The sequence below is a fragment of the Oncorhynchus clarkii genome, chromosome 16, assembly GCF_045791955.1.
Source record: "Oncorhynchus clarkii lewisi isolate Uvic-CL-2024 chromosome 16, UVic_Ocla_1.0, whole genome shotgun sequence".
In the NCBI taxonomy this organism is placed as follows: Eukaryota; Metazoa; Chordata; class Actinopteri; order Salmoniformes; family Salmonidae; genus Oncorhynchus; species Oncorhynchus clarkii.
In genome coordinates, this window is record NC_092162.1 from 8,399,727 (window position 1) to 8,427,377 (window position 27,651).

Consider the following 27,651-nt stretch of genomic DNA (forward strand, 5'->3'; position numbering starts at 1 on the left):
TCCCTTCCTCATTTTTAGTCTGTCTTCCAGGTGTATTGGTTGTGTTTGATGCTATACCCCGTTAGCTAGGGATGGTGCTCAGGTCAGTGGTAGCATTTGTATCCAACCTGGACTCAGTGGTAGACGTAACATAGTAAACATATTTTAAGGCGTGTTGAAGATTAGGTGACAGATTGCCTGCCGTTACCTGGGGGCTTCCCATCAGGAAGTCCAGTTGCAGAGGGAGGCGTTTAGGCCCAGTGTCCTTAGCGATGAGCTTTGTGCGCACAATGGTGAACACTGAGCTGTAGTCTGTTAACAGCATTCTCATTAGGGTTCTTTCATCCAGGTGGGAAAGGGCAGTGTGTAGCGCAATTCAGATTGCGTCATCTTTGGGTCTAGTCAGGCGGTATGTGAATTTGAATGAGTCTAGAGTTTCTGGGCTGTGAGCCACTGCCAGCCTTTCAAAGCTACTTAGTGCTCGCGCTGTAATTTAGGCAAGTTACCATCGTCATCTTGGGCAGCGATGACGGATACTGAGCCGGCACAAGTCTATTCCCATTGGCGGAGAGCAGTTTTCAGAGAGTGCAGAGTGACTGTTTGAGATGCCACAGAAACATGACAGGATCCTGCCATGTGGTGCTCAGAGCTAGCATGGAGTCAAACGGCATTGTACACAATGACCATTTAATAGCGCTGGTATTTTTAGTTCCTAGTGCATTGAGGCCAAGAAAATGTAATTTTAGGATGGGAAGGGCTTTCAATTTTAAGCACACTTAATCCTGGTTTTCCCCTTCTACTTTTTAAGCTCAGTGATGCATGACAAACTGGATGCATGAACTTTAAAATGTTGAGAACTTCACATTATTACAGGAAGTTACCCCACAGAACAGCAAGTATAGCTAATAGAATTAAGATGTGGTACCTTAAAAAAATGACTTTCCTGTAAAAGCACCTAGTAGATAATGAAAACCACCAAACAAGCATTTACTTGTAAACACATTTAATAGAAAGACAATGTGACACTCATAAATATTAAATGTAGCTGCCAAGGTTTGTTGCATGTTGGAAAAATAACATTGTAAAAAACAGTCCAGAATATACACAGTCTTGGTCATCCTCCTGGCCATCCCTGACAGTGTCAGGAGTAGTAACTGCATGGACAATCCTCCTGACACCATTATGGAGTGCTAGGAGTGAACTGTTGTGCAAAACATGCTGGCAGACTGCTGAGACAAAGGGTGGAAATAGATGAGACCCTGACACACCACCCCGGAAGCTGACGTAAAGAGCTGACTCGTTCCTTCACCTCATAACCCCCCAACCACAAAGGCTCTGTCATCTAGAGTATGTATTACTGTCACCCTAAATGAGCCAGTTAACATGTGAAGCCACCTGACTGAAGTCAACAGGGTGACAGTCGGGTAAATCTTTCTATCCTCTAAGATAAAAACAAGCCTCATTTGCAATTGAAGGCAAGCCTTTCATCCTATCTGCACACTAACCATATCTGATCGTTACCTCATTCTAAAATACATTACAAAAAGAAAAAACAAGAAATAACAATGTTTTTAAAATTCACAAAATGGTTAAGTGAGATAAATAGAATTGTGTGTCTAGAGCAGGAGGTCGAGTACCATTTAGGCCCTCTCTCCCCTTATCCTGCGGGCCAGCTGGATGTCTTTGGGCATAATGGTAACACGCTTGGCGTGGATGGCACACAGGTTGGTATCCTCAAACAGACCCACCAGGTATGCTTCGCTGGCCTCCTGGTGGAGAGAAGAGGAAAGTGGGGACAAGTCAAGGGATTAATAAAATAAAGAGTTCCTGTTCACTCCATCCATTAGCCTTCAGACTATAGTGTGGTACCAGCAGTCTGGGGATTTTACCTGAAGGGCACCAATGGCAGCACTCTGGAAACGCAGGTCCGTCTTGAAGTCCTGCGCGATTTCTCTCACTAGACGCTGGAAAGGCAGCTTGCGGATCAGCAGCTCAGTAGACTTCTGATAACGACGGATCTCCCTCAGAGCCACTGTTCCTGGCCTGGGAAACAAAACAGTAAAACATTAGGTATTCATGCTATAACTAGACCTGTTAGTGACACTTCCTTCAGGTCACATCTATGTAAACAAACATGTTGGGAAAACAGGTTGAACTGCTCTAAGTACCTGTAACGATGGGGCTTCTTCACTCCTCCGGTGGATGGCGCACTTTTCCTGGCCGCCTTTGTGGCGAGCTGCTTCCTTGGCGCCTTTCCTCCGGTGGACTTACGGGCGGTCTGCTTGGTACGAGCCATTTCTCACTAGGAGAAAAAAAAAAATACACAAGTCAGTCCGAAAGTGATTTGAAATGCCTTCAAAGTGAGACATTACATTGTCGATCGCTGTCGATGGGACAAGGCTGCTAAAAAAATGAAGCAACATTTTCTACAAAACAGAAAAGCTTAGACGTTGAAGCCAACTGTTATCCCCACATATATTTTGATTGTCTATCATTGCAATACCTGAAACAATTTAGCGTCCTTTATAACAATCGTTACCGTTTTAATATTCCCCTCCCCCACCGCGAACGTAAAGGCACCGCTGGGAGGCGCTTGGTCGGTTCCAGTCGCGCTGGATTATGAGCACCGCCTTGCAGCCTGCTGCCTCGGCCCAGTTGCCAACATAGCAGACATTGTACTGCAGTCTTTGTTCGTTTTGAGCGGGGCACGAAAACAGCATACATCGAAAGAATAAAACTTTTCGTGAATATTGTGCTAACGACAGTTTGTCCACTTGTACTTAAGCACCGTGGAGGAGAAAAGCCCAAATCAGAAGGAAATAAACAAAACAATTTAAATGCGAAAAGGAAAACTGATATTAGCTACAACTTCTGACCGACGACTGACCTATCGTTAGCACTACGTCTAACGTCAGCGAGAAACAAGACATCGAAACCCCACGCTGTTTTGAGTCAAAGACGGAAAGTCAAGGTAGAGTGAAAGCTGCTAATTAAAACACGGCAAAAAAGGTGGCATAATGCAACTAGGCTATACATATCCGTAGAGGTATTTAGTTAGCTACCGTTAGCAGGCAGCCATATCACATATCGCGGTTGGGATTGCTATTGTTCAAGATATATTTAACCGGTACAGACAACTCATTTGGGAGGTCAACCGATTACTATTTCAACTCTTTGTGAATGGAAAAAAACGCTATCAAAGAAGAAAAAAAAAGCAAAATTTACTCACCGTATTGTAACTGTTGGATTATTCCAAAACTTTAACAGGTAGACCAACAGACCCTAACTCCTCTTCTTTGAGACACACAACGCGATTAATGGAAAACGGCGATGAATCAATTTTTATACTTTCTCATGACGTCAACTAACCGATTTCTAAAACCGGTTGGTTGAGAAGGAGAAACTCGTAAGACCATTGGTTAAAAAGTCCATCAAACTGGCTCACTCATTGGTTAACAAAATCAAACATCCCATTGGTTATTTTCTGTCCTCTGTATCCAATCAGAGCGACCGAAATATTATCGCGAAATACTTGGGTTGAAAATATTGCAGAAAATATATAAACATTGTTGTTTCAACAAAATGCTCTTCTGAAACATGTTCTCAACATGTTCTAACAATTCTGTGACTTGAAGGACATCCTAGTTAGAGTGCAATGATTGTTTTCCCATGGTATCATGATCATATTGCTCGTGAATGACCAGGATTGTTGTTGTATCAATTAGATTACTCTGTATAATCAATTAGTTTATAAGACTAAACGTGCAATTCAATTGGAATGCAGAGTATCAGACAGTGAGTGTCGATATGGCCATGGCTGTCTGAGTAGATCGTGAATGCTGTCTGGCCGAGAAGACATGACTGCAATAAAATATATGTTTTTTCCCCCTCGACCTTCGAACGACATTTGTACAGTCATTTCTCCCTAATATAATTTTCACTTGGATGTCTGTATGTTGTTCACAACATTGTGGTTTTCTGTTCTCAAATTCTCTGTTTAGAAATGTTATTTTAGGGATGTTTTGTAACAGTTTATGACCACACACGGGAAAAGCCTGTAATGTTGTTATTTTTGTTTGCACAGAGCAGCACACATTTCGTATGTTTGGATCAGAAGTACAACGTTATGTATTCTCCATAGAATAAAGACACTGGTTTCATATTAAAATGATATTTCGGACTACTCCACACACTGCAGCTTCAAGACATTATTGAACTACATATTCCATAGCTCTTAGCAAACCCCATCATTTGACTGTCAAAGATCTGTATAACTAACCCAAGATAGATCACAGCCTTTCGTTTCCAATGGGAACAAATTAGGGCAGTAACTCAATTCGCCCTTGCACTCCTAAACAACACTTCTTCTTTTTCTTTAAAAAAAAAAAACTTTGGCAAAGGGTCAAATCTAGTAAATTCACTCTGTTTGTAACAGATTCTAGTTTTGGGAACCTAAAACTGAATTGACATCAAAATGTTTTATCAATTAGAAAATTAGAATAATGTCGGCCAAAATCCATCTCACTCCATAGTCGTGTCCCTTGAGCTTCGGGTGAACATTTCTGGGGTTCCATTATCTTTGTCCATAGATGATATAAAATAAAATGTAGATTGGGGTATAGTGGTTGAAGCCAAACGACTGTTCACTAAGAATGAGGGGCAGACTAGTGAAAGCCTGTCAGTACTATTAAGAGAAAATTTTACTGAAGAAAGTACAGATGGGCTTCCTACGTTTCACAGTTTGAGTGTAAGTCCCACCTCCAATTAAAGTGTTTTAAATGCCAAAGAATGGAACATGTAGCGGCTCTGTGCGAAGGAAAGAAAAGATGTGCCAAGTCTGGAGGGGCACAGGATTACGGTGAATGTGGGAACAATGTCAAGGTTAATTGTTGTAATTGTGGGGGGAACACAGAGCAGCATTTGGTGGATGCCAGGTACATAAAGAGGCTAGAGAGGCCCAACGGTATAAAATCACTCATAATGTCTCTTATGCAGAGGCTACACGGCAGATTGGTGGAACTACTAGGCAGAATGATGGGTTACAGGGTTACTCCTGGAATAAGTGGACCTACTGTAGGAAATGTTGTTTATGTTGGTCCAGACACGGATTCGAGACCTGTTCAGAAATCTTGTTCTCACAAATGTGTTGTGTCAAAGGGGCACCTTAATAGTTAATCAGATTTACTTTATAGCCTTCATTGGACAGGTTATCAACCTGATTTTGTTTGTGGAAAGAAGAACAGCCAAGTTGAAGGTCATTGTGGAAGCAACAACAGAGTTTTGATGGACTTTTACTGTTGCCAAGACAGTTGAAATGTTGACTCCAAATAATACTAATGATGGAATGTCTCAATAGGATGATAATTAGAGTTAAGGTTTTTGTTATCCTTCATATGAATGCCAGAAGCCTTATTGCTAACAGTCAGGAGTTTAAGAAATATGTATTTGATTTAGAGATCAAACCTGACGTGATATGTGCTCAAGAAACATGACTTATACCACATCTTGATTGTATTATTCCTGGTTATCAGATCTGATAGATCAACTGAACAGGGTGGTGGTTGTGCTACGTTCCTAAGGGAAGGTCTTGTATTTCGTAATATACCTGTCCCATCTGAATATGAACGTGTGATGGTGGAAGTCTACAGTGCAGGTAGTAATATTAAGGTACAACATTTTTACAACCTGTGTCAACTATCCGTAGCGATGTTTTATGAAATATCAGGAGAAATAGGCTCTAGAGCGATATGGTGTGGTGACTTTAATACACGTAATAGTTTATGGGGAAGCTAATGGTTCTATTGTTGAAGATATGATGAAAACAAGAGCATTCGTATGTCTTCACGATGGATGTGGTACAAGAGTTGATGTTCGAGAGATTACATCCTGCCTGGACCTCACAACTGGCCTCTAACTCTATTGCATCTACAGGTGAATGGAATGGAATGATTATACTGTTGGAAGTGATCATTTCCTGATTTGGTGTCCTGTGAACTTTGATGTTACTATTCCAGATATTCCAGACATTGTGAAGATGGTGATTTCATTAAGCAAACTGGGAAAAGTTTGGTGATCATTGCTTCAAGTCTGTTGGAGAGTTGTCTTCTAGTGAGGCCGGGTTGATGTGCAGTATATGTGCTGCCTCTGTGACCTCTCTGAGTTGTGAGTGCTGAGAATTTATATGAATTTATATGTACCAGTGAGTGAAGTAAGTAAGAAAACGGAAGGTGGTTCCTTGGTAGACTGAAGAGTGCACTTGCAGCTATTCTGGAAAGATATAGGGCTTACAGAGTGTAGGAATATGACTCCTGAGAATCTAGTTGATTTTCAAAAGAAGAGGTCTTTAGTGCATAGGGTCATTAAGTCTGTCACGAGAAATTCATGGAGACAGTTCTGCTCTACAATAGGCAGGGCTACTGAGCTGGGGAGGGGGGGGGGGGGGGGGGGGGTGTATGGTCTATGTTGAAGAAGATGACTGGAAGAAGCAGGTCCTCTCCAATTCCAGATTTGGTTGTGGGTCAAAAAATGTCTGTAACTGAAGAAGAAAAAGCTGACTTGTTGGGGAAGACCAACAACTTCTTTGGATGAAGAACACAAGCAACGCAGGTGTGAAGATTTTAAATACTCATGTTAGTGTGTATAACAAAGGGATACTGTTGACTCTTCTTTGGATGCTGTTTTTACCATACATGAGATGCGTTTAGCCTTAATAGGCTGTGGATATACAGCCCCAGGTCATGATCACTTGTGCTATGTAATGTTTAAGCATCAACATGATGAGGTCATGCATGTTCTCCTGAGATTATTTAATAAGATTTGGAGTGAGGGGGTTATACCTTCTGGTTGGTAACGTGCAGTAATATTACCTTATGTTAAGCCTGGTAAAGGACCCTTCATGGTGCTGATAGTTATAGACCAATAGCACTGACCTTTAACTTGTGTAAACTGATGAAAAATATGACAATAAATAGATTGTCATGTTTCCTGGAACATAGAGGTTTATTGGGTCAATGTCAAAGTGGATTCCGTAAAGGTAGAGCTACTTTGGATGCATTAGAAAAGGTGAGCAATGAAGTTGAAAAAACTCTGGTCATGAAATAAGTAATGACTACTGTCTTTATTATGGAACAGCGGCAACGAGTAGGCTTCACAGGCTGGACAGAATCCAGTGTAGCGCTATAAGGATATGCATTGGTGCATTCAAATCAACATCTGTATGTGCCTTACTAGTGGAGGCAGGTGAGATTCCCTTGGATATATGGCATAAAAAAAAATGTCATTAGCTTATTGAGTTAGGTTGAAAGGCTGTGAGGTTGAGCCTCCCACTGCTACTGTTCTAGATGACTGTTGGGAATATGCTAGTAGACAAGGCAGTGGTTTTGGTTGGACAGTTGGAAAGCTTGCTGATGAGAGTGGTTTGAGGGAGTTGGAGGTTGGCCCTTCTGTGGTGATAGGGGACGTTCCTCCATGGTTACTCCCAGATCCTGTTGTTGATCTAACCTTGGTAGAGAAAAATAAAAGATTGGTCAGAAGTCAGTGATAAAGGGAAACTGGTTGACAATTACATTGGTAGAAGTTTTTATGCTTTTCTACCGCTTTTCACAGATGGATCCAAGGACCCAGATAGTGGGCATACAGGAGCAGGCGTTTACATTCTGTATTTTGATGTGCAGATATGTAGAAGACTAACAGAGTTATTGTCAGTGTACTCAGTTGAACTGCTGGTGATAATAGTTGCCCTCCAGTGGGTAGAGGACGTACAACCTGTTAGAATTATAGTATGCTCAGATTCTCTGTCTGTATTGAATAGTTTATCATCTGGTAAATCTAATAGGAGTCACCTACGATTGGAGGTATTAATGTTACTATGGAGAATTGAGAGACTGGGTGTAGTAGTGAGATTCTGCTGTGTTCCAGCACATTCACGTGTTGAAGAGAATTATATTATAGACCAGTTAGCCAAAAGAGCTTTGAAACAATATACAATTTATATTAATCTTCCACTGGCTAGAGGTGAGGCCAAATGTAATATTAGAGAAATTTTTGATAGATGTGCGGGAGAAAAGATGGGACTCTGAGCCCAAGAGCCGGCATTTACATGCCCTTCGAAGAAAGGTCGGTGGACGAAGATTCAAAGGTCAGATTAGGAAGGAAGATGTTGTGTTTGCTCAATTGCGCTTAGGACATTGTACATTGAACTCATCATTACATCTGGTTGGCAAGCATGTGAATGGTTTGTGCATGGAGTGTATGGTGGAGCATGTGTTGTTATATTGTTGTAAATATGTTGAAGAGAGGGAAAGATTGAAGTGTAGGGTCATTGAGGTAGAACAAGGTTGGAGAGGTTTGGAAGCGATTTTTGGAATGGGGGAGGGTCTATTAGAAGTTAGTAGGGCTCTTTTTTATTTTCTCAGAAGTACTGAGTTAGGTAAGAGGTTTTAGAAATGTTGTAAATCGTGATTACCCACACACTCCAGCACAGTAGGTGGCGGCATACACTTTAAACGTTTGTTTGCGGACCGCCAGTATATCATAGAAGAAGAAAATCTTGCTCGCTCTTTTCCCACTGCCGGACACTGGGCTTCCTCTCGTCAGAGATTTGGTAGTGAGTGGAAACGCCACCCGAACGCTTCACATTTATACATCCGGTGAAATATCTGGTTCAATCTGTGGTACTGTATCTTCGCTTACACTTCCTGGTACCAGGCGCAAGCGTACAACAGTAAAGAATGCGGACTTCGTCGCACACTGGATACAGGACGCGGGTAGGAAGGCTAGAAAGAGGAAAATTATGTCGAAAACACATACACAGCCTCCGTCCTCGTCGGTGACTACGACCACCGGTGGACCTTCCTCCTCCTCGCCCGCAGGAGGCACGACGTCTCCCGCCAACGTCCTGCACGTACAGCCTGAGAAACCTCAACACTACACGTACGTAGACCACATATAGACACACACAACTTCACGTCTGTAAGTAAACATACCAAAACACCACTGAGGTTAAGATAATTAGGTCAGTTGATCCTGTCGTATTTGAATTAAAGTATTCTCTCAGTTATCTCAGGTTTGGATGAATGTGTACCCGTTCTAGAGGCCTACTGGTGACTGAGTTGGTATGTTTTAGATAGGCAGAGGTGGACTGTTTGGGGAGCTGTCAGTGTTGTCCATAAGTAGAGTTGACCTGAGTTAACATTTTGTGTCTGGATATTATAATATGCAATACAATTACAATGTAAGACTCTAATAATATTTGATTTAATGGTTGGTCTAATGACCTATAATTGGTTCATAAGTTATCTTTGTGTGTGTCTGTTTTTTTTTTTTTGAGAGAGAGAGAGTAAGAGAGCGACAGTTTCTATGACTCCTGCAGCTTGCTATAGTTATCGTTTGGTGTCAAATATAAGACATACACTAATACACTAGTCATTAATCAATCATCACCGACAACCTCTCTTTCCCTCTCTACCCCCCTCCATGCAGGTATCTGAAGGAGTTCAGGACAGAACAGTGTCCTCTGTTCGTGCAGCACAAGTGTACCCAGCACCGACCCTTTTCCTGCTTCCATTGGCACTTCCTGAACCAGCGGCGCCGCAGACCCATCCGCAGGCGGGACGGAACCTTCAACTACAGCCCAGACGTCTACTGTACCAAATACGACGAGAGCACAGGCACCTGCCCTGATGCGGACGAGTGAGTGTGTGTCAGAGAGAGAGAGAGAGAGAGAGAGAGTGTTTGTCTGTGTGCTGGGGTGGGGGGGTACCAAGGATTTAAAAAATTTATTTCATGTATTGGTACTCAGACAGAGACACTCTTGTTTTCTTCAATAAAAAACAATGTTTTTGGGGCAAAAGAATGGTGAATCCTTGAGTTCTCGACATTAATATATACTGAACAGACTCTACATTGCATAGTAAAGCACCTGGGATTGGGATTTATTTTCAGATTGAGGTTACTGTTTATCAATGAGGTGAGAGGATACACCCACTAACGATTCTAGCACCTGTAACCATCCCGGTGAATAGCTGAAGTGATGGCTGTCGACTGCAGTGCTTTGCAGCTGAAAGCGGCACCACTCTCCCCATAACTCAGTCAGATCAGGAGAAGTGCTAACACATCACTTTCTCACACCTAGCCCATTAACACACACAGGGGGAATGCTAATGATGCAGACGGTGGCTCTGAGCCAATATCACGTGACCCATCAAGATGTGTTGTTTTTCCCCCTGTATGTTTTTAAAAATAATTGACAATACAATAATTGTATCTCTCAACGGTGTGATTTCCAGATGTCTGTTTCTGCATGGTACGGCGGGCGACACAGAGCGGCGGTATCATCTGAGGTACTATAAGACGGGCTCCTGTATCCACGAGACGGACGGGAAGGGCCACTGCGGTAAGAACGGCTCCCACTGCGCCTTCGCACACGGATCACATGACCTACGATGTCCCGTCTACGACGTCAGGTAGAGTGGAGACGCGTCATACAAATATAATGACCCAAAGCCGGAGACGGGGTCTCTCAATCTCAATGCTCTTTTGTCTGTTTCATTGTTCTGTTTTTAACTGGTCTCGTTGCCATGACGTCCCTCTCCCCCTCTCAAGGGAGGTGCAGGTGATGGAGTCTCAGGGGGGGTCGGGGGCTGCAGAGGGAGGAGGAGGAGACGGGCTGGTGGCTAGTACCGCCCTCATTGAGAAGATCTTGAGTGAGGAACCCCGTTGGCAGAGTACGGCTATACACACACAATACACATCTTTTAACTGATCTAGGAAGATTCTATATGAAGGCCATGATTCCAATGCTAATACATTCCTCTCTCTCTCTGTAGATAACAACTATGTGTTGTCCCACTACAAGACAGATCTGTGTAAAAAACCTCCCCGTTTGTGTCGCCAAGGTTACGCCTGTCCCTACTACCACAACAGCAAAGACAGGAGGCGGAGTCCACACAAACACAAATACAGGTACAAACAGGAGGAGTAGTCCAGACAAACACAAATACAGGTACAAACAGGAGGAGTAGTCCACACAAATACAAATACAGGTACAAACAGGAGAAGTAGTCCACACAAACACAGGTACAAACATTAGGAGTAGTCCACACAAACACAAATACAGGTACAAAACATACACACATCCATTTGACAGAAACAGGTCATATGGCTTATAAACCCTCAGTTTGGTCTTTCTCTCTCCAGAGCGCTGCCGTGCCCAGCGGTGAAGCACAGTGAGGAGTGGGGAGACCCCAGTAAGTGTGAGGGTGAAGAGGGTTGCCAGTACTGCCACACACGCAGCGAGCAGCAGTTTCACCCCGAGGTACGTGTTGAGCTCCATCCTCATCTCAAATCATAACTACGTCGTCCGTTTGTAGCGCTGGCAGGTTTGTGCCAGTTAACTCCATTTGCTTAACACGAGACGGAACTCTATGTTCAGTGACTGTTTGTCTGATGTTCCCCTCCAGATTTATAAATCCACCAAGTGTAATGACATGCAGCAGTGTGGCAGCTGCCCCAGAGGCCCCTTCTGTGCCTTTGCACACCTAGACAACAGTAAGTGTCCTACGACAACCCCGTAATCATGTGGTTTGATTAAGCAATAAGGCCAGAGGAGGTGTGGTATATGGCCAATATACCATGGCTAAGGGCTGTTCTTCAGCACGACGCAACGGGGAGTGCTTGGACACAGCTCTTAGCCGTGGTATATTGGCCATATTTCACAAACCCCCGAGGTGCCTTATTGCTATTATAAACTGGTTAGCTAATGTAATTAAAGCAGTAAATTGTATAAGGCCTGATATATCACAGCTGTCAGCCAATCAGCATTCAGGACTTGAATCACCCAGTTTATAATGATAGTAAGTAACTTATCTACTATTTTTCTCCTCTTGTCCCCCAGAGCCCCCTATCAGTGAAGAACCCTTGTTTCAGACCCCCAGCTCCCCACCAGGCCCGCTGGACCCTTACCCTGCCCATGAGGGGTGTCCCAGCCCTGGGGGCCGAGGTGGGAGGTCTGGGTCTCTGTCTGGAGGGCCGTTCACCCCGTTAGGGGGGTTGTGTGTGGCAGAGCAGGGCCTATTAGGGAAGGTGCTGTCGCTGTGTGAGGACGTGTGTGTGGGAAGCGAACCCCTCTCCCCCTGGGCTAGAGAGGGGGGTAGGGCACCGGGGTACGAGAGGGAAGACCAGGCCAAACAGAAGAGTTTTGCCATGGAGCAATGCAACAGAGAAATGGCGTACCATCTCAGCAAACAGGTACCTTTTTATTGTTGTCAAAAAAACAGCTTCTAACAAACTATATTGAGCAAAAATAAACGCAACATGTAAAGTGTTGGTTCCATGTTTCATGAACTGAAATAAAATATCCTAGAAATGTTCCATATGCACAACGTTTTTCTCTCAATTTGTGCACTAATGTGTTTACGTCCCTGTTAGTGAGTGTTTCTCAATTGCCAAGATAATCCATCCACCTGACAGGTGTGGCATATCAAAATGCTGATTAAACAACATGATCATTACACAGGTGCACCTTGTGCTGGGGACAATAAAAGGCCACTCTAAAATGTGTGGTTTGGTCACACAATGCCACAGATGGCTAAAGTTGCGGGAGCGTGCAATTGGCATGCTGACTGCGGGAATTACCACCAGAGTTGTGGCCAGAGAATTTAATGTTAATTTCTCTACCATAAGCCACCTCCAACATCATTTGAGAGAATTTGGCAGCATGTCCAACTGGCCTCACAACCGCAGGCCACGTGTAACCACGTCAGCCCAGGACCTCCACATCCGGGTTCTTCACCTGCGGGATCGTCTGAGACCAGCCACTCCGGACAGCTGATGAAACTGAGGAGTATTTCTGCCCTTTTATGTGGAAAAACTCTTTCTGATTGGCTGGGCCTGGCTCCTCAGTGGTTGGATCTGGCTGCCAAGTGGGTGGGCCTATGCCCTCCCAGCTCCACCATTGGCTGTGCCTGGCCCAGTCATGTGAAATCCATAGATGAGCGTGTAAATTAATTAATTTAAATTGACTGATTTCCTTATATCAACTGTAACTGAGTAAAATCTTAGAAATTGTTGCATGTTGAATTTATATTTTTGTTCAGTATATAATTACACATTATTGGTCAGAGTGTATGTTGCTGCTTCAGCCAGCTTGTCGTTGTCTCGTTGTCTTGCTGTCTCGTTGTCTTGCTGTCTCGCTGTCTCGTTGTCTCGCTGTCTCGTTGTCTTGCTGTTTCACATTGTTGAATGCAGAAACTATACTATAACTATTAAAACAACTATACTATAACTGTACTATACCAACTATACTATAACTGTACTATACCAACTATACTATAACTGTACTATACCAACTATACTATAACTGTACTATACCAACTATACTATAACTGTACTATACCAACTGTACTATATCAACTGTACTATACCAATTATACTATAACTGTACTATACCAACTATACTATAACTGTACTATACCAACTATACTATAACTGTACTATACCAACTATACTATAACTGTACTATACCAACTGTACTATATCAACTGTACTATACCAACTATACTATAACTGTACTATACCAACTATACTATAACTGTACTATACCAACTATACTATAACTGTACTATACCAACTATACTATAACTGTACTATACCAACTGTACTATACCAACTATACTATAACTGTACTATAACTAGGGTTGCAAAGGGTTGGAAACTTTCTGGGAATTTTCCATGGTAAGTTAAGCCCGGGAATTTAACTTAAATTCATCAAATAAGTTAGCTTATAACAGTGAACCTTTTTTAGTGGGATACACGTAAGGCAATTCTAGGTCTTGTGGCATATTTTGGTTAAACTATCCCCAATTCAATGGAATTGTAACCCTCTACATGCACAGTGCACTGTTCCATCACATGTACAGCTGATTCTCAAGATCTTGCACACTAATGAGATGCTATTGAGCCCACACTACTACACTGTCTGAGCCAAGGATTACATGCTTTCTGGTAAGTTTTGATTACAGTACTGGGCGGGGTGAATATATTTTATGACATACATTATTTTTTGTTAACTAGTAAATAGTAGCCTACAGCAAAGTGTGTTTAAATAATTTCTAACTTGTTAACAATTTATGCTATTTAGTTTTTGCTACCATGTGGGTTTTAGCTTGCTTGAGCCAGCTAACTGAGGAGTGTTAATTCACCTATTTCCATACATGTTTAATTTTAAAACATTTATCTTACAAATGAGTTGTTTAATCTAACGGCTTAACTATTTATCTGTACATGAAATTTTATTTTTTTCTAATCTTTACAGGAAAATGCCAGGGCACTGTCTGATGTGTGGAGACATTTCACTGCTGTTAATGTAGAAGGAAAACCTGTGTACAATTGCAAATACTGTGCCAAATCATATGTGAAGAGTGCAACAAAGATGCAGATGCAGGCCAAGTGCATAAAGTTCCCTCAGCGCTCACAACAAGCAACCTCTGACAAAAGTCCCTCTACTTCTATTCGAGGTGAAAATGATGAATCAGACACCTTATTGATAGCAACAGCTCGTGGTCCTCCTGGAATCAGATGTTTTTTTGACTCAATGGAGGAACGTAGTCAGGGAAATGCTGATGAGTGACTTGCTCGAGCTGTGTATGCAACTGGTTCACCTCTGATGCTCACAGGCAATGTGTATTGGAAGAGATTTCGGAATGTTCTTCGCCCAGCATACACCCTTTCAAGCAGACATGCTTTATCTACTAATTTGCTGGATGCAGAGTTCAAGTGAAGGTCAAGCAAATCATAGAGGAAGCAGACTGTATTGCAATCATCTTAGATTGGTGGTTGAATGTTTGTGGGCAAGGAATAATTAACTACATCATCTCCACCCCTCAATCAGTATTCTACAAAAGCACAGACGCAAGGCACAACAGACACACCGGTCTCTACATTGCAGATGAGCTGAAGGCAGTCATCAATGACCTTGGACCACAGAAGGTATTTGCACTGGTAACAGACAATGCTGCGAAAATGAAGGCTGCTTGGTCTAAAGTGGAGGAATCCTACCCTCACGTCACACCCATTGGCTGTGCTGCTAATGCATTGAATCTGCTCCTCAAGGACATCATGGCACTGAAAACAATGGATACACTCTAGAAGAGAGCCAAGGAAATGGTTAGGTATGTGAAGGGTCATCAAGTTATAGCAGCAATATACCTCACCAAGCAAAGTGAGAAGAATAAGAGCACCACATTGAAGCTGCCCATCAACTCCCTTTGGGGTGGTGTTGTCATCATGTTTGACAGTCTCCTGGAGGGGAAGGGGTCTATCCAATAAATGGCCATATCACAGTCTTCCGATATGGACAGCCCCATCAAGAGGATCCTCCTGGATGATGTATTTTGGGAGAGAGTGATAAGCAGCCTGAAACTCCTGAAACCTATAGCAGTAGCCATTGGACGGATTGAGGGAGACAATGCCATCCAGTCTGATGTTCAGACTCTGCTTGCAGATGTAAGAGAAGAAATCCATACTGCCCTGCCCACTTCACTGTTGCTCCAAGCAGAGGAAACTGCAGTTCTGAAATACATCAAAAAGCGTGAAGACTTCTGTCTGAAGCCCATAGAAGACGCAGCGTACATGTTGGACCCCAAGTATGCTGGCAAGAGCATCCTGTCTGGTGCTGAGATCAACAAGGTCTATGGTGTCATCACTACCGTGTCTCGCCACTTTGGCCTGGATGAGGGCAAGGTTCTTGGCAGTCTGGCGAAGTACACTTCCAAGTAAGGGTTTTGGGATGGAGATGCAATATGGCAGTCGTGCCAACATATCTCATCAGCCACCTGGTGGAAGGGACTTTGTGGATCTGAGGCTCTTTCCTCTGTTGCCTCCATCATCCTCCAAATCCCACCAACATCAGTCGCCTCAGAGTGCAACTGGTCCTTGTTTGGGAAGACACACACCACAGCACGCAACAGAATCTGATGTTCAAGAGGTGAACATTGAGGAGGTCCAGGGAGAAGACGTGGAAGCCTGAGAGGAAGACAACCAAAGCTTTAGTTTCTAGACTATCATTTTACAGATGTATGTTGAAAATGTTTTTAGGAGATGCCATGGATCATTCAATGGTCCCTTTCTTTTGTTGTTCCATGTGAAGAGTCAACTAAATGAATTAAAGTTCAATTCGTAACTACATTTTTTTAAATGCATTTCTATTGGAAGCATTTAATCATTTGCAATTATGTCTACTGATGAGGTAAAATGTTTGTTTCTGTCTCCATATGATATGGTAAATATATTCAATGCAAAAAAACATCTTAATTTTAATGGTATTAATATTAATTTGCATATATTTCAGTTTAATTCCCATATATTCCCATTAATTCACACAAAGTTTCCACCTCTGAATATTCCCCAAAATGTGCAACTATAACTATACTATAACTATTACAATAACTAACTATACTATTACTATACTATAACTATTACTATAACTATACTATAACTGACTATACTATAACTAACTATACTATAACTAACTATACTATAAATACCATGTTATATAACTATTACTATACGATAACTGACTATAACTAACTATACTATAACTATACTATACTATAATGGACTATAACTAACTATATAATTATACTATTACTATACTATGGCTGACTAACAAACTACACTATTACTATACTATAACTATTACAATAACTAACTATACTATACTATAACTAACTATACTATTGCTATACTATAACTATGCTATACTATAATGGACTATAACTAACTATATAACTATACTATTACTATACTATGGCTGACTAACAAACTACACTATTACTATACTATAACTATTAATATACTATAACTAACTATACTATAACTGTTACTATACTATAACTGACTATACTATAACTATACTATAACTTACTATAACGAACTATACTATTGCTATAACTATGACTATACTATAACTAACAAACTATACTATTACTATACTATAACTGACTATAACTAACTATACTATAACTGACTAACTATACTATAACTTACTATAACTAACTATACTACAACTTTACTATTGCTATACTATAACTGACTATAACTAACTATACTATTAATATACTATCGCTATACTATAGATAACTATACTGTAAATATACTGTAACTATAACTAACTAACTATACTAGAACTTACTATAACTAAGTAACTAAGTATAACTAAGTATACTATAACTAGTTCTACTTTATACTATAACTAACTATACTATAACTAACTAACTATACCATAACTATCTATACTATGATGAACTATAACTGTACTATAACTATCTATACTATAGCTATACTATAACAAACTATACTATTACTATACCCAACCCACTGTTAGTCTGCATAATGATTGTATCACCACCCTTCTCTATCTGTCTCTCTCTAGGACCTGCTGGTGTTCCTCCCAGTGGGTAGTCCTCTGAGTCTGTCCTCCAGTGTTCCCTCCAGCCTGGCAGCCACCCCTCCCAGCCCGGCCCCTCCAGGACCCCTCCACCAGGGCCACCACGGAGCCCCAGCACCAGGCCTTTCCTCAGGCATGAATGCCAATGCACTGCCCTTCTACCCCACCTGCGACACCGTCGAGTCTGTAGTTGGTGAGTCAGTCACGTAGGCACAGAAGACTCTTTCAACTCGTATTACTCTTAATGTCAGAGGAGCTGGTCACTGTACAAGTAGCTAACTATTGTAGTTTACTTCCTAACATTCCATTCAATAAAAAAAATGATATTCTTCCCTGAGGGATAATTACATAGGTTATCTATGAGGAATATTGACACTGGATCACTTGATTGCCATGGGACCAGGGCTCTAAAATTAACATTTTTCATTGGTACCACTGGTGCTCCCATCTTAAAAATATTTAGGAGCACAACATACAATCTAGGAGCACAACATACAATCTAGGAGCACAAGAATATATATTTTTGTAATTGATTGAGATATTGCGTATGAGGCCCAAATTAATTCTAGCTACTTTTGAGGCACATGTTGAGCTCTAGAAACTAATATTTAATCCTGTAAAGACATTTGTTTATATTAAAAAGCTAAATGTTGATAGAAAAATCTGAAAAGTAATTTGTAGAATAAGTTTCTACATTGTGTAAAAGCATTATCTATTGAGATGCATTACATTGGAAATTCTACACTGTCTCTTTAAGAGCGTCAAGTTTGTGAGTGACATGTAAAGGGCTCAGTCACTCATTCATTGCTATGATCATTGATCTTCTAAAGAAGCTGTCCTTTTTCCTTTCTGTGCCCCCAGATGTTTAGATATACTGGTAAAGTAACCAGGATGTTAGCTAGCTAGCTAATGGGGTAACAAGACTGATGCCAGTGAATGATTTTGGAACTGACCGTCGACATGGTTTTTGAACAGGGCCTTACAAACAAACTATTTGGTCCACTGGCAGGTAGGTTAAAAAAATCTACCAGCCACTCAGAATTTTACCAGCTAATACATTTATTCGCCATAACACCAAAATCCACAATTTATCCGGGTTTTGGATCTCACCATTGTTTTCTGGTTTTCACTCTCAAAATCACACTTTTTTTAAATAGAAAAACAACAAATGGATGTTCAAAGTCCACAACACTGCTTAAACCACATTAGGAGACCACTTTGAGGTCTGGGGAAGAAAAATATATAAATATTTAGGAGGGTATAGTTGCCCTTTTAATGTCAATTGCTCACCTAAAGAAACTGGTGTTTGGCTGATAGTGTTGCTGTACTGCATGTACAATAGCAGAGTTAGCAAAAACAAAAGACCACCCGATTGAAACTAATCATCATGATGTCATATCATTCTGCCAGGTAAGCCTACTTGTAATTTGGAAGGTTTTCTGGGAAGGCCTTGAGAAATGACTGGCTGGCTACACTAAGTGGTAGACAGAGGGATTCCTGTGTCGTCTTCATAAAGTTACCAGAAATACAAACATCCCCGATGCCTTCGTTCATATTCTTTACATGTAAGCTTTGGATTGATGGAAGCTTTGGCTGGCTTTTTTCTCCAGGGCACTCAGAAATAACGGCCCAGTGAAAACTATTAGTGCAACTATTACTATCTGGGAGATTTCTCTTCCTGGTCGACACTGGCGCTCCTAAAATAAAATGTCAGGTCGCACAGAGAAAAATCTAGGAGCACATGTGACACAAATGGATGCCCTTGTGTGGGACAGATCTGAGTAACTAACGTTTTGTTATTGTTGATGTGATGTATAGAGTCAGCTCTGGATGACCTGGACCTGAATGTCTTTGAGATGTCTGCTCTGGAGAGAAGCCTGGACAGCAGCTCAGCGCTGCCCCGAGCCATCCTGGGTGGGTATGGAGCCCAGATACACACACCCACCTGAGGTGATTGTAATGTTTGATTGATTACATTGTTGATTGATTTTGCAGGAGGGAACCAGCTCCAGAGTTCGGCTCCTGTCAACATCCCAGGATCCCTCTGCAGCTCCGCCCCTTTCAGCTCACCCTTGCCCTCGCCACCAATCAGAGTCCACCAGTCACCATTCTTCTCCGCTCATCTGTCGCAGCCCGGCCAATCAGAAAGCAGCTTCTTGGGGCCATCTCATAGCTCTCTAGGTTTGTCAACATATTTTTAGATCTTGTATTTGTCTGTTAGATTAGAGGAGATTTAAAAATGTGCCCCAACATCTTCCCGTACTTTCTAGAGACACCTCAACTTAATAAATATTTCCCATGTGTCTCCTGTATTGCAGGTCTGAATGGCATGAGCAGTAGTATCTGGGAGCACCCGTCAGGCCAGGGTTCTCCCGGTACACCGCCGGCCATGCTACCGTCTATGGGCCAGAGCATGGAGGCAGCCCGGGTCAGACAGGAACTAGACGATGCTAACAGACTACTGAAACACTGGGGCCACACCTGGAGACATACAGCACAGGTACGAGGTGTGTGTGTGTGTGTGTGTATACACCAATAATCCATAAAAGGGTCAGTCTTAAGAAATGTCTCTCTTCCTTCCCCTTTAATCGCTCTGTCGCTCTCTCCCTTTTTTCTCATGTTTCTCCCATCACCCTCCCTCTCTACATCACCCTCCCTCTCTACATCACCCTCCCTCTCTACATCACCCTCCCTCTCTACATCACTCTCTCACTCCAGGCGTGGGCGGCGTTGAAGTCGGATGCGGACGAGGCTCGTGGCTCGTCCGGTCGGTTAGCTTTACAAGCGGAGCGTGCCAGGCAGGATGAGGAGGAGGCGCAGAGACAGACCTCCTTCCTCCAGGAGGCGCTGGACGGCATGAGGACAGGAGAAAACCCCCACCTGGCCCTGCACCAGCTACAGCTGATCAACAGACTGCCTGAAGAGTGTGTGGTCAGTCTGCAGGCCCAGCTCTGTACATGTCTACACACCGTGGAGCAGGTAGGGGATACGCTCACATACACACAGAGCCATGTTTGTTGATGTGAAACATTCCCCAAGTAACTAGCAGGCTTTTCTCTTTCTGTCTTTTTGTCTCTCTCTCTTATTCTTCTCTCTTTCTCTCCTTCTTTTCTCCTCCCTCTCACCCCACCATCCAGGTGGTGTATAGAAAGCAGAGGCAGTGTTGTGTGCTGTGTGGAGGGCAGGGCTCAGTCTCTCAGCCCTGTAGACACGGTCTGCAGTGTGACAGCTGCTCTGCAGAGTGCCCCCTCTGCCCAGAACAGACCCTGGATCAGTTATCCTGACCTAACCCCTCAACTAGCTGCAGCTCGGCGGATCCCCCAACACTGATCTCACCAGCCCTAGTCCAGCCCTAGTCACTTATTCAAAGCAGCCCAGTTGACCCTAAAACTAAGTGACTGACTTTAGACCAGATCCAAACCAGTTGTTCTAATGCTATGGAGTATAGGTAGATACTCTGTTGTTTCTTACCTCTGATCCTAGATCAGATATCCTCACCCAGAGACCAGACTGCTGTCCCTATAGTCAAATGATTCAAGATCAGAAATGTTTTTACTCAAAACACTGCCTGTGCATAAGAAATGATTTGGGATCAGCTCTCCTCACTACAGACCTGACTTTCACCATTACGAACTAAACCACACAACTGACTCAAAGAGTCAGTAAAGGGCACGCTTGACCTCTGTTCCATGATGCTACGGCCTAATGCCTCGATCACACCGACAGTGTCATTAAGTTTTGGCACTCCAGAAGTACATTTATTGGACCGCTTCGTTTGCCTTGCAGAATTGCGTTGTAGAGGAAGTTGCGGTTCGTTCGGTGAGGTAACATACAATTGATTTATCCATTGTATGAGTCAAACTGTATGCATAGATGGATTGACAGAAATGGTAGCAGAAGGTAAATGTTGAACTTTTGTTGTACACACATCCAGATGATGCTGCGTACTATTTTCCACAAGTACGTTGTCGGTGTGATCGAGGCGATAGGGACCACCGTTGAAGACTGCTGCGAGTACAATTCCTTCGTTTTTTTACAGTTAAAATAAAAAATATCTTCTATTTTTCATAGAATTTTCATGCTTTTTTTCTAGAGAAGTGAAGGCAAAGTCAGTAGTTATAGTCGTTTTTGCTAACGAGACTTCTAGTCAGAGGAGGAATAGGCAAGCATCTCAATAGTTTAAAAAGGCTTCTTCTCCCTTTGCACTGATCTGAAAGTACAGGAAGGGAATATGGTGGAAGTCTATAAAGAAATTACAGATGAAGGAATGACAACCCCATTTAGACTATTTGGATGAAGCAGTCTGTGTGTGTTACGAGTAGTTTCTGTACGTGACTGACTCTCAGGTTCTGTCTGTAATATTCTTTAACTGGAAAGATGGGGGCATGTTAACAACACAATCTTGAAAAATATACTAGTCAATTGTGTAGTCTTTGAAATGATGTATATTAGTTTAATTTAATAACAAGGCGCTTCATGTTAACTCAAATGACATTTAGTTTCTGTCAAACAACCAACTTAAAAAAAATAAAGGTATAATATTTTGGGGGGGCGGGGCATTATTTACATTTGTAAGCATTTTAATATTTCGCAGTATTTCAAACGGGTGTCAAATATACATTGTTTTTGTATGTCATAATTGCCCCATGCACTGACCACACCAGTTATCAGGAACCACCTCTGCTTTGGATACAGCAGGGGGGGTGTGTGCTTGTGTTGCTATCCGGTGAAAAGACATGATCACTGTGAAGAGCACCGGCACTATATACAGACACACACCTGGCACACAGTCCATCCATTTACTGTATCCACCAACAGTGTTTAATTGAGTCTGTTTTGGTATAGAACAATAAAATACATGTCTATTTTTGTTATTATGCTCATTGTTTCTCCTCCTGTGACTGTTTTTCTCTCTGTCTGCGTTTCTTCACAAACACCTGGGCCTCCCTCTCTCCTCTCCTCGACTCCAACAGCTTCAGAATACTGTCATCTGGACGAAAAGAGCACGCTTCAGTATCATGCAAGTATGTGTTAATTTTCACACAACTTAATTCCAGATCATACCGTTTGGTTTGGGGTGCGTGAGCGGCAGGCGTATCTGGGCCGGGGAAGGGTCTGGCTGGTGCCCTGGCCCCCCTCCGACACCCGGCACTGCCCTCAGAGCCAGAAAGGCCTCCCCCTCGAAGTCGTCTGTTCTCAGGGTGTCATAGTCCAACACTGTCACCACCAGACACGCCCCCGCAGCCTGACACTGCTCCACTGACACCATACTGACGGAGGGAGGCAGGGGGGTACATGGAGAAGAAGACAGAGGGGGATGTGGGAGAGATTGATTACCTGTATAGTTCCTGAGGGTAGGAAATGGTAGGAGACAAGGTTGAAGCGGAAAAGGTGGTTGTAACTCTTAACATGTTTTCAACAAAGATCTGAGATACTTGGATTATCTGCTGCCACCAATGTAGCGACGGAAGGGGCAGCAGTTGGAGCTATAGGGCTTACAACTCGAAGGCCTCGTCGAACAGAGGGTTGAGGTCACAGTTCTTGATCTGGGTGGTGCGAGGCTCCACCTCGGGGAACACATGACGAGGCTCCAGACACAACTGGACAAACGGATCACTGGAACCTGGAGAGGAGGGAGAGAGACACCGGAGATATCAGATCTTTAAGAAGACCAGTCTTGTCCATTGCTTTGATCTATATCGATGTAAAAGGGACAAGGAGAGGAAACCACTGACCGTTGGAGTCCATGGGTAGGAGATTAGCTGCATTCAACACTTCCACTCTAAGTCTAAGGTCAGACCTCCTGTAGGATGCGATGAGTGTGACCGCGCCATACTTCTCTCCACTGTAAACTTTCTGTTACACAAATGCAGATTCAATCCAATGTATTCTGTATAGCTATGTTTTTTCGCTGCTATACAACACAAGTAGAATACACTCTTACCTGTTCCCATACTTTCCTATCCAGGAATTTCTCTATGAGCTGCTGGCAGTTGAGAGAGTTGTGTGTCAAGTGAGATTTCAGAGTCTGAATGAATTGAGGAGAGCGCAGAAAGAGAGAGGGTTATTGTACAGCGTTCATAACACAAGGTCACCCTTTTTCTACATGACCCTTATAGAACCAAGTTCTAACAATATACTGTGCAATGTAACCAACATGAACTCACTTTGTAGTCGTCTGTGTGTAGGGTCTCCAGTGGCAGTCCGTTCCCCTCAGCATAAAAACACTGCTCCAGACACTGCAACACAGTCAGAATTGTCCTGAAGTGTGTACTTTAAGAAAAGTATTAACCTGGAGTGTGTACTGCAGTACTATACTAACCTGGAGGGTGTACTGCAGTACTATACTAACCTGGAGTGTGTACTGCAGTACTATACTAACCTGGAGTGTGTACTGCAGTACTATACTATCCTGGAGTGTGTACTGCAGTACTATACTAACCTGGAGTGTGTACTGCAGTCGTTGACAGAACACCATGAGTCCTCCCTCTTGTTTCTGCTGTGTAGCCACCTGGTATAAGGTTCTTATGGAGTTAGTCCACAACGGAGTCAACAGACTAGGGAAGGAAGGAAGGAAGGGGGAGATGAAAATATTTCAAAAGCTTGTAAACCACTGCTCTAAGAACACCGAGGGTAATACATCCTCAGTACTGGTTGAACCACAGGTGAGGGAGTGTGTGTGTGTGTGTGTGTGTGTGTGTGTATCCACCTGTTAAAGTTCTCCTGGACCAGGTTCTCATTCATGTACTGCAGCTCTTTCTCCAGATATTTCATCAGAGGAACCACAGCCTGGGATGGTGAACGTAAGGAGCAGTACAGTGACATGTTTTACATCAGCCATCGTAAACTAGGGCCCTGTGTTTCTGACAATCATGTCACATGACCTGGATTTGAAAAGCTTTTAAATAAAATGTTTTTAACAAACTCTCCCATTTTATTTTTTTTATGTCAGATGGTCCAGCACCACCAGACAATAGAGCCACACAGTGGAAGTGTCATAATACCCATAAAACCTAGCGGTCAAACAAGGAAATGGTTCCAATCGTTTTTCCCATAGGGGATTTTAGAAACCCTTATAATAAGGGCTTTGTTTTGTGAAGTCTTACCCTGGTGTGAGGTTTTTGTTAACCATGTAAATCTCTCTAGGACAAGGTGACTTTTATCAATATAGTCGGCTCTATTTATACTTAAATTCTAAAATTATAATTAGCATCAAAGTAGACATCGTTCAAAACTACAAAATCCTGCAGGTTCTACCTGACACCGTTTCTAACAGGTATTGTGGACATTTAAAATGTAAAACTTGCCCAAGACAGTTTACAGATTTGTCAATTTAAACAGATGTAGCCAGTTTATGAATTCCTAAATTTAGTTTATATTAGATCGTTAATCCAGAGATTCTTACCTTTGCCTCGATTCGTCACTCTCATCCAGGGCATCATGGCATTTGTAGTTCTGTATGATAGCCATATTAGCAGCTAATTAGCATTTCATTTTGGGGCAGTGAATGTATTGACAAATGTCAGCTTGTCCTAGAGAGATTTACACGGTTGTCAAAACATCACACCAGGGTGAGCGTTCACTAAACATAGCCCTTTTTTTAAGTGTTTCTAATATCCTCTATGGATAAAACAGATTGGAACCATTTCCTTGTTTGACCGCTAGGTTTTATGGGTATTATGACTCATACTGTGGTACTCTATTGCTTTCATTCTCATTTCTGCAGATAAAGGGTCAAGTCTAGGTAATGTGACATGATAGCCCAATACATAGAGTGCTAATCATCATAACACAAAAGGAAATGGCCGTCTATAAATCCAGTATTGCTGAATTGGAAATGGCTAATGATGACAGTTTCTTACATCTTCCGTGGACTTGGAGGGGAGTCTGCGTCGAGTAGACATGCTGCGGACGTATGTCTCAATGTCTGAATTCAGCTAGAGAGAGAAAGAGACAGAGACTTGAAATTCTAGATTGAAGAAGGGGACTATAGGCCAATTTCTCAATATGGTCTGGGTCTCTTTTGACTGCGCTCCATCTAAACCCTCACCAGCCCTATCTCCTCCTACCTTCCGTCCAACGGTCTCTAAGGCAGAGCGTATCTCTCTGCTGAGGACCCCCTGTGCATGCTGCAGCTGTGAGGGGAGCACGTTGTGGAACTGAGGGTCCCCTATCACGTGACGTGTGCGTTCTCGAAGCGCTGCCCAGTTGAGCTGCTGGGGCAGGCGGGTCAGCACCGACCTCAGGTGTTCCAAGTCATTCACTACTACACACAGCTGGAGGAGGGAGGGGAGCGGAGGGAGGGAGGGAGGAGGAGGAGAGGAAGGGAGGAGGGGTGAGATTGAGAGACACAGAGAGGTAGCAATTAACACAATTCATTCACTTGAATGTAGTTAAGAGAAAAGGAGATAGAGAGAGAAGGACAAGAGGGAAGAAAGATTGAGCAGAGAGGAATGAAAGTGGAAGAGATACGAAGGAGGAGTGTTCATTCCTTCACCTTGTTGACAGCGCTGCTGTGGTCAGAGTTCTCAGACAGCTCTCTGACCCGCTCCTTCAGGATACGACAGTAGTTCACCACAATCTTACACACGTCCTGAACACACACACACACATTAAAATGAGCTAAATCTTTTATACCAACAATATTAAATGTGTGCATTTTATACCTTTATTTAACTAGGAAAGTCAATTAAGAACAACTTCTTATTTACAATGACGGCCAAACCCAGACAATGCTGGGTCAATTGTGCACTGCCCTATGGGACTCCAATCACAGCCAGATGTGATGTAGCCTGGATTTGAACCAGGCACTGAGATGCGGTGTCTTAGACCACTGCGCCACTCGGGAGCCCCAAGTATGATAGAGCACGTTCTTGTCTGATTATGATGAGATACTATGTGTATTTGCATGATCATGCATTTTTTTGTGATGCACTACCTCAGTGAGTTTGACCATTAGCATGAAGGCCTCCTCAGGGTCTGGCCAGGAGAGCTGCTCCCACAGCTGACAGATGGGCTGGACACAGGCCACCAGGTCTACGGCTGATGAGCTGTGTTTGATGGGCACCATCCCCGACTGAAGCGGCTGCAGCTGGGGGAAGAGAGGGTGGATGGGTTGAGTATCTCAACTAGCTTTCAGGTGTACAGTAAATATTACCTGGTAGGGGGACGGGTTGAGTATCTCACATAGCTTCAAGGTGTACAGTAAATATTACCTGGTAGGGGGACGGGTTGAGTATCTCACATAGCTTTAAGGTGTACAGTAAATATTACCTGGTAGGGGGACGGGTTGAGTATCTCACATAGCTTCAAGGTGTACAGTAAATATTACCTGGTAGGGGGACGGGTTGAGTATCTCACATAGCTTCAAGGTGTACAGTAAATATTACCTGGTAGGGGGACGGGTTGAGTATCTCACATAGCTTCAAGGTGTACAGTAAATATTACCTGGTATCTATTCTATAAACTGGGCTGGTTCGAGCCCTGAATGCTGACTGGCTGACAGCCGTGGTATATCAGACCGTATATCACGGGTATGACAAAACATTTATTTGTACTGCTCTAATTACGTTGGTAACCAGTTTATAATAGCAATAAGGCACCTCGGGGGTTTGTGATAGACAATATACCACTCTGCGATGCGTCCTGCCTAAGAACTGCCCTTAGCCGTGGTATACTGGCCGTATACCACATCCCGTCGGGCCTTACTGCTTAATTATACTGCTTCACTAGGTGTTATGTTATTACAGTATGTTACCTGGTCCACCTGCACAGCTCTCTCCACCCTGTCCTGAGTGGTGCTGAAGGCCTTGTTCAACCAATAGGGAAGCGCCTCACGGAAGCCCTCATGGAAGTTAGTCAGCTCCAACAGTTTAACACTGAAACAATGCAACAGCCTTAGCTCTACACTGAGTGTACCAAACATTAGGAACACCTTCCTAATATTGAGTTTCACCCCCCGCCTCCATTCATCGGGGCATGGACTCTACAAGGTATCAAAAGCATTCCACAGAGATGCTGGCCCATGTTGACTCCAATGCTTCCCACAGTTTTGTCAAGTTGGCTGGATGTCCTTTGGGTGGTGGACCATTCTTGATACACACGGGAAACTGTTGAGTGTGAAAAACCCAGCAGCATTACAGTTCTTGACACAAACCGGTGCGCCTGGTACCTGCTACCATACTCCTTTAGGACAATTGAGACATAGATTGTGTGTTTTTCATTGGGTG

The 27,651-nt window shown here is 42.9% G+C and overlaps 3 protein-coding genes across 5 annotated transcripts in view; 1 reads left to right on the forward strand and 2 right to left on the reverse strand.

The window, feature by feature from the left end:
• Positions 1 to 965: 965 nt before the first annotated feature.
• On the reverse strand, positions 966 to 3,331 carry LOC139367919 (histone H3.3A). The gene is made up of 4 exons (XM_071106307.1): positions 3,209 to 3,331; positions 2,148 to 2,281; positions 1,869 to 2,022; positions 966 to 1,748 (listed from the first exon to the last, which is right to left on the reverse strand). Exons 2-4 carry the CDS (start codon positions 2,273 to 2,275, stop codon positions 1,620 to 1,622), a joined length of 411 nt encoding a protein of 136 aa, XP_070962408.1. The 5' UTR covers positions 2,276 to 2,281; positions 3,209 to 3,331; the 3' UTR covers positions 966 to 1,619.
• A 5,295-nt stretch (positions 3,332 to 8,626) lies between these two features.
• LOC139367921 (RING finger protein unkempt homolog) lies at positions 8,627 to 22,296 on the forward strand. Of its 3 annotated transcripts, none has more exons than XM_071106311.1 (14): positions 8,627 to 8,910; positions 9,460 to 9,669; positions 10,266 to 10,442; positions 10,582 to 10,703; positions 10,875 to 10,941; positions 11,176 to 11,293; positions 11,439 to 11,526; positions 11,873 to 12,225; positions 17,408 to 17,615; positions 19,241 to 19,336; positions 19,418 to 19,603; positions 19,741 to 19,922; positions 20,141 to 20,401; positions 20,560 to 22,296. In XM_071106311.1, exons 1-14 carry the CDS (start codon positions 8,771 to 8,773, stop codon positions 20,704 to 20,706), a joined length of 2,355 nt encoding a protein of 784 aa, XP_070962412.1. In that variant the 5' UTR covers positions 8,627 to 8,770; the 3' UTR covers positions 20,707 to 22,296. The 3 variants fall into 3 exon arrangements, with proteins under 3 accessions (XP_070962412.1, XP_070962411.1, XP_070962413.1); XM_071106310.1 differs by having other exon boundaries at positions 8,690 to 8,910; positions 10,806 to 10,941; XM_071106312.1 differs by lacking the exon at positions 20,560 to 22,296 and having other exon boundaries at positions 8,692 to 8,910; positions 10,806 to 10,941; positions 19,741 to 19,929; positions 20,141 to 20,393.
• The window catches only part of LOC139367920 (protein unc-13 homolog D-like), a 15,321-nt gene continuing 9,885 nt past the window's right edge, over positions 22,216 to 27,651 (reverse strand). The window contains exons 22-34 of the mRNA XM_071106308.1: positions 27,180 to 27,300; positions 26,361 to 26,513; positions 25,920 to 26,015; positions 25,492 to 25,698; positions 25,285 to 25,359; positions 24,132 to 24,211; positions 23,865 to 23,979; positions 23,590 to 23,661; positions 23,367 to 23,450; positions 23,158 to 23,278; positions 22,922 to 23,045; positions 22,487 to 22,692; positions 22,216 to 22,412 (exon numbers count right to left, since the gene is read on the reverse strand). Of these exons, the coding sequence (XP_070962409.1) occupies positions 22,303 to 22,412; positions 22,487 to 22,692; positions 22,922 to 23,045; positions 23,158 to 23,278; positions 23,367 to 23,450; positions 23,590 to 23,661; positions 23,865 to 23,979; positions 24,132 to 24,211; positions 25,285 to 25,359; positions 25,492 to 25,698; positions 25,920 to 26,015; positions 26,361 to 26,513; positions 27,180 to 27,300 (1,564 nt within the window). The 3' untranslated portion in view covers positions 22,216 to 22,302. The remainder of the gene's footprint in view (positions 22,413 to 22,486; positions 22,693 to 22,921; positions 23,046 to 23,157; positions 23,279 to 23,366; positions 23,451 to 23,589; positions 23,662 to 23,864; positions 23,980 to 24,131; positions 24,212 to 25,284; positions 25,360 to 25,491; positions 25,699 to 25,919; positions 26,016 to 26,360; positions 26,514 to 27,179; positions 27,301 to 27,651) is intronic.